We start from the raw sequence: 7,084 nt of genomic DNA on the forward strand, positions 1-7,084 counted from the left end.
GAATAGAGGCCTCCATTTCAGACGCTTCGAGTTTTCAGGGCATCGCCCCCTACTCTCCCCGTCACTACGCATCCGCCCCTCTCGGGCCACCACGTGATCAATGGCGGTCTCGTGGCCTGACCAGTCTACTCTATATTAAGTATCTGCGGTCATGTTCTTTCTGAGTATCCGTAATAACCTCGGCACACAGCTGCTCAGACCCCGGGTTTTTGGGGGGAGACATCTAATACAAATAGATCATGGAGTGCCCATGATTGCAACGTCTTCCGCCGGGGTCTGAGCGCCAAATAACTCACGAATAAAGCTTGCTAAACAGTCCATTCTCGTGGTCTCTTTGTCTCTCCAAGGTGAATTGCCAACAGAGATCTGTGCGTGGCCTGCAGCTTCTGATGTGTGGGAGAAGCTGTTTCCACAGTGATCTGAAGCTTGATTTACAAACTGCAGGCTCACCTGAAAAACAGATGTTGCTTATGGTTAATTATACTCTCATCATTAAAACATGAAAATCACCAAAATAATGTTTTACACTTACCACGCTCCTTAGCAGACTTCACGTAGAGACGCCAAACTGAGGCCTTAGTCACATGGGTTGGGAGCTTCACATGCCAGTCCTTATGGCCAGGATGTCGGCCCGGCAGCATGATGGAATGAACTTCTGCATAGTTTTGGATCAACTCCACAACGGTGTGGATGACTTCATGGCTGATGAACCTGGCTGTGTGCGGCTGTGGCTGTGCACGCTTCTTCCTCAACCGTGGTCTCGCTCCATTTTCCTCATGGTGTTTGATTATGTCAGTCAGGGCGTCTTTACCAATTCTGAAAAGGGGAAAAAAATAAGGATTATGGTTAACAGTAATATGGGAATAACACGCTTCACAGATAACAGTTCATATTGGCGGCGCACAAACAAACACACAAGACCTAATTTAGACCTGGTTTAGACCTAATTTAGACCTGGTTTAGACCTGGTTTATTTAGATTAAGACATGTAACATTTGATTTGATAAGATAAGATAAGATAAGATAATATATTCCTTTATTGTCCACACATGGAGAAATGTCATTGTTGCAACGCAGGTTGATACAGAGGAAAAGGACAGATAACTTATAGGAAGTTTAAAAAACACTCTTAATAGAAGAACTCTTATAAACAAAACTCCTATAGACAGAACCTCTCATACAGTATCTATTATTGCTATTCTGCATTTGCACTTTATTGTACATTTAATAAAGTGAAGTTAAGTAAATTCAGAAGTCTCTTATGATGACAACAAGAACAAAGCTGTTTACGTCGCCCGGATCGGCGTCACCGGGGCCCCATCCTGGAGCCAGGCCTGGGATGGGTGCTCGATGGCGAGCGCCTGGTGGCCAGGTCTTACCCCACGGGGCCCGGCCGGGCACAGCCCGAAAGAGCGACGTGGGGCCGCCCTCCCGTGGGCCCACCACCCGCAGGAGGATCCATAAAGATATTCCTTTATTGTCCCACATGGGGAAATTTCATTGGTGCAACGCAAAATAAGGGGCCGGTGCAAAGAGATCTGGGCGGCAGTTGACGGCAGGGGCCTCGGCGACCAGATCTCCAGACACAGAGACTAACTCTGGGGACATGGAATGTCACCTCGCTGGGGGGGAAAGAGCCTGAACTTGTGCGGGAGGTTGAGCGATACCGACTAGATATAGTCGTCCTCACCTCCACGCACAGTTTGGGCTCTGGAACCATCTCCTCGAGAGGGGCTGGACGCTCCACTTCTCTGGTGTTGCCCGCGGGGAGAGGCGGGGCTGGTGTGGGCGGGGCTGGTGTGGGCTTATAGCCCCTCAGCTCAGCCGCAACGTGTTGGAGTTCACCCCGGTGAACAAGAGGGTCGCGTCCCTCCGCCTTCGGGTGGGGGACAGGTCTCTCACTGTTGTGGCGGCCTACGGGCCGAACAGCAGTGCAGAGTACCCGGCCTTCTTGGAGTCCTTGGGAGGAGTACTGGACAGTGCACCAACCGGGGACTCCGTTGTTCTACTGGGGGACTTCAACGCCCACGTGGGCAATGACAGTGACACCTGGAGAGGGGTGATCGGGAAGAACGGCTTCCCCGATCTGAACCCGAGCGGTGTTCAGTTATTGGACTTCTGTGTTGGCCACAGATTGTCCATAACGAACACCATGTTCAAGCACAAGGGTGTCCATCAGTGCACATGGCACCAGGACACCCTAGGCCGGAGGTCAATGATCAACTTTGTTGTCGTGTCATCTGACCTCCGGCCGCGTGTCTTGGACACTCGGGTGAAGAGAGGGGCAGAGTTTCAACCGATCACCACCTGGTGGTGAGTTGGATCCGCTGGCGGAGGAGGAAGCCGGACAGACTTGGCAGACCCAAGCGCATTGTGAGGGTCTGTTGGGAACGTCTTGTGGAGCCCTCTGTCAGTAGGGTATTCAACTTAACCTCCGGGAGAGCTTCTCCCATGTCCCGGGGGAGGTTGGGGACCTTGAGTCCGAGTGGACCATGTTCTCCGCCTCCATTGTTGATGCGGCTGCTCGGAGCTGTGGTCACAAGGTCTCCGGTGCCTGTCGCGGCGGCAACCCCCAAACCCGGTGGTGGACACCAGAAGTAAGGGATGCCGTCAGACTGAAGAAGGAGGCCTATCAGGCCACTCTGGCTTGTGGGTCTCCGGAGGTCATCGACAGGTATCGGCAGGCCAGGTGAGCCGCGGCTCGTGCTGTCGCAGAGGCAAAAACCTGGGCCTGGGAGGAGTTCGGGGAGGCCATGGAGGAGGACTATCGGTCGGCACCAAAGAAATTCTGGCAAACCGTCCGGCGCCTCAGGAAGGGGAAGCAGTGCCTCACCAACACCGTTTACAGTGCAGGTGGAGGCCTGCTGACCTCGACTGGGGATGTCGTCGGACGGTGGAAGGAATACTTTGAGGATCTCCTTAATCCCTCAGTCACGTCTTCCGAAGAGGAAGTAGAGACGGTACAGTACGGGGACTCAAAGGCTGGCTCATCCATCACCCAAGCTGAAGTCACTGAGGTTGTTCGCAAACTCCTCGGTGGCTCCGGGGGTGGATCAGATCCGCCCTGAGTACCTAAAGTATCTGGATGTTGTAGGACTTGGTTGACACGTCTCTGCAACATCGCGTGGCGGTCGGGGACCGTGCCTCTGGACTCCTCAGCCTCCCGGGTAAGGTCTATTCCAAGTACTGGAGAGGAGAATCCGACCGATAGTTGAACCTCGGATTCAGGAGGAGCAGAGTGGTTTTTGTCCTGGTCGTGGAACACTGGACCAGCTCTATACCCTCCATCGGGTGCTCGAGGGTTCATGGGAGTTTGCCCAACCAGTCCACATGTGCTTTGTGGATCTGGAGAAGGCTTTCGACCGTGTCCCTCGGGTGTCCTTTGGGGGGTGCTCCAGGAGTACTGGGTCCGGGGCCCTTTGCTCAGGGCTGTCCGGTCCCTGTATGACCGGAGCAGGAGCTGTGTTCGCATTGCCGGCAGTAAGTCAGACCTGTTCCCAGTGCATGTTGGACTCCTCATGGCTGCCCTTTGTCACCGGTTCTGTTCATAATTTTTATGGACAGAATTTCTAGGCGCAGTCAGGGGTCGGAGGGTGTGGTCAGGGGTCGGAGAGTGTCCGGTTTGGGGACCACAGGATTCCATCTCTGCTGTTTGCAGACAATGTTGTCCTGATGGCTCCATCAAATCCGGACCTGCAACATGCACTGGGACGGTTTGCAGCAGGATGAGAATCAGCGCCTCCAAATCCGAGGCCATGGTTCTCGACCGGAAAAAGGTGGCTTGCCCTCTCCAGCTGAGGTGGCTCGGGCATATGTTCCGGATGCCTCCTGGGCGCCTCCCTCAGGAGGTGTTTCAGGCATGTCCCACCGGGAAGAGTCCCCGGGGAAGACCCAGGACACGCTGGAGAGACTATGTCTCTCGGCTGGCCTGGGAACGCCTCGGGATCCCTCCGGAGGAGTTGGAGGAAGTGTCTGGGGAGAGGAAGTCTGGGAGTCCCTGCTCAGACTGCTGCCCCCGCGACCCGGCCCCGGATAAGCGGCAGAAAATGGATGAATGGATGGATGCATTTGCACTTTATTGTACATTTAATAAAGTGAAGTTAAGTAAATTATGTGTAATAAATAGTACCTGCTGTGCAAAGTCGAAGCTGTAATGCAATGGACTTCTGCATAGTTTTTGATAAACTCCAGCTGTGAGCGCCAATTCTGAAAAGTGAAACAAAGAAGTTTGGAACGAGCTAAAGCGGCTAACGCGAGCTACAGTAAAAAACAGTAAAAAACACGAAGATACAGACATTATACCGTCCCAAAACAGCTAGTTTCAAGAGACAACGTGATGTTAATTATTCAGAAAGTGGCCACATTAAATTCAAGCCCGTATTTATAACATAGAGTGCACTGAAGCAGCATGTTAGCTTAGCATTGCTCTGTCTCTGCTCCGGTGCCCGAGGCAAAAGTGACGAGGTTAAAGTGACATCATGAAACCACCTTAAAACACAGCGTTGAAGCAAAACTTTAGAGTAAAAGTACCTCAGTTCCGTTGCAATTTAGTTTAGGGAATCGTACGCTCTGGAGACAGTCTGGAGAAATTAATAATGTCTCTGAGAGGAGTCCATGAGAGGAGTACAAGGAGAGCACGCAGCTGTAGCCATGTGGTTCGCAGCTGATTGGTGGAAAAAGATCAACATGTGCTGGCTAGAAAGAGGTGACGCCCCCAGGAGCGCTGGAAAAAGACCCGAAAACTACCCATTTTTAACAGCTTAATGTATACGTTTAAGACAACCAATAGTGTTATCTGAAGCACACAGGGGCTCATTCATAACTTCAACTAGCACATTCTGCAAAAAAACGAAAATCACACATTTGAAAAAAAAACAATTTTTTGGGCTTTATCCGTTTGGTCCTGGCCGACTTGTGGCGGCTTTTCCCGTGGCGAGTCACATATGTGAGTTTAGCCAGGACCCTTCTGTCCCCCACCTCCTGCACCAAGTCCAGAGCACAGCCAAGGACGGAGCTGGACTTCTTGATGGTGTTGAGATAATGATATTGTTTGATGAATTTGTATTGCACCACACACACCCGACAATTAGGGCTTGAAACAAATGGTTGTAAAACAAACAGGTTCGGCGAGTGTCGGATTACAGACTCATTGACTGACTGATCCACATAGAATGGAGCCTTGCCCCTTATGGGGGCTCGGCCAATGATAGGGGGTTTTGTGGAACTTTTGTAATGTAAATGTAATGTCATCAATTTAGAACAGCCACCACAGGAACCAAAAGAACCGGGAAGAGCCAAGACTCTGGGAGATCAAAGGTCAAGCGAGGCCTCCTCTGTGATGCTGCTGCTCCAGCAGGCTACACCTACAGGAGCTGAAGCACCACAGAGTCAGAGAAGGTCTTCAGGAGTGGACCTGTCAGGAGCGGCCCTGTCAGGAGTGGCCCTGTCAGGAGTTGCCCTGTCAGGAGTGGCCCTGTCAGGAGCGGCCCTGTCAGGAGCGGCCCTGTCAGGAGCGGCCCTGTCACTCCAAAAGACCTGAGTCTCCTCAGGAGGTGGAGCCGACTCTGGCTCTTCCTGTACAGTCTGTGTTATGAGTCCAGTCCAGTTTGTGGTTCAGATGAACACCAGGTCCTTGTATGAGTCACTCTCTCAATGTCCCGTCCCTGGATGTTCACTGGTGAGGGGGGCGTGGCCTGTCCCGTCCCTGGATGTTCACTGGTGAGGGGGGCGTGGCCTGTCCCGTCCCTGGATGTTCACTGGTGAGGGGGGCGTGGCCTGTCCCGTCCCTGGATGTTCACTGGTGAGGGGGGCGTGGCCTGTCCCGTCCCTGGATGTTCACTGGTGAGGGGGGCGTGGCCTGTCCCGTCCCTGGATGTTCACTGGTGAGGGGGGCGTGGCCTCTGTGGAAGTCCACCACCATCTCCTTGGTCTTCCCCGCGTTGATGAGGAGGTGGTTCCACAAAGTCCTGCTCCAGTCCTCTGTCCTCCACATCATCGTCGTCTGTGATGAGTCCGATGATGGCAGAGTGGTCAGAGAACTTCTGCAGGACACAGCTGTCCATGTCTGAGGTCTGCAGTGTAGAGGGTGAAGAGAAAGGGCGCGAGGACGGTGCCCTGGGAGCCCCCACACTTCAGGTCCCACACACGTCAGGCTGCGTCTGGGTTTAGTCTGAAGCTTCACAGAGAGTGTCGCCCTCTAGTGGAGCTACTGCAGTATTGTCTTTGCTCCAGAGGTTTTTGTTCAGAGTTTAGGTGTTTCCTGTCACTGTGGGCCTCAGAGCACAGTAGTACACAGCAGAGTCTCTCACATCCACATCCTGGATCTTCAGAGAGAAATTGGTCTCCTTCAGCTCAGCATCAAACTTGGGTTTTTTGAAATCCTCAGAATTATCAGAGAATCCAGACTTGAATCTTTTCATCATATATTTTGGGAAGCCCCCATCTTCTTGTTTGTACCAGAACAGACCAGGATCACTGTCTGAAGTTTGAAAAGTACAGAGTATAGTAGCTGAGCGTCCCTGAGTGGCAGAGGCGTCTCCTGCTGGCTGGGTCACTGTGTCTTCTCCTTTACACTCTGGGGAAGAACACAGGAGCACAACCAGAGCTGAGAGCAGTGTACACAGGGCAGACTCCATCTTAAAAGCTCAAATCCTCTCAAGTGTCTGTGTCTGCTCCTCTCTTACAGTCTGGCTCCTCCCTCAGGTCTCTGTGGTGGTGACACTGATGCAGTTGGAGGTCTGTAAATACATCAGATCAGACACAATGTGTTTCTCCTTCAGTTTATGGACTGGAGTGTTCATCTGCAGCTCCTTTGAGTCCAGAGAGTTTGAACTAGAACAGGAGGCAGAGTCTTTATCTTCAGCCTCCTCTGTTACTGCTCTGTTCTGGAGAGAAGTCCACACATTTCACTGTTAAGACTCATTCTCTCAATCCAAAGATTGAGAAGAACTTTTTGGTTTTAAGTTGAAGCGTTATGTGTGGAGAAAATCAGACCCTGCTCATCATCTGTAATGTAATGGCACTTTATTTTGTGCAGTTTGTTTTATATTTAGTTTTATGTTTTATATTACCTTAATTTTATTTT

At 51.8% G+C, this 7,084-nt stretch overlaps 1 gene segment (V, D, J or C); it reads right to left on the reverse strand.

Annotated features, from left to right (window-relative positions):
* Positions 1 to 6,248: 6,248 nt before the first annotated feature.
* On the reverse strand, positions 6,249 to 6,635 carry LOC140355648 (T cell receptor alpha variable 38-2/delta variable 8-like). The segment is given in 1 exon segment: positions 6,249 to 6,635. A coding segment is annotated over 1 exon segment (387 nt).
* Between the last annotated feature and the right edge of the window lie 449 nt (positions 6,636 to 7,084).

Source organism: Eucyclogobius newberryi, unplaced genomic scaffold (genome assembly GCF_026437365.1).
Source record: "Eucyclogobius newberryi isolate DKJ021-1_F unplaced genomic scaffold, fEucNew1.0.hap1 SCAF_12, whole genome shotgun sequence".
Lineage (NCBI taxonomy): Eukaryota > Metazoa > Chordata > Actinopteri > Gobiiformes > Gobiidae > Eucyclogobius > Eucyclogobius newberryi.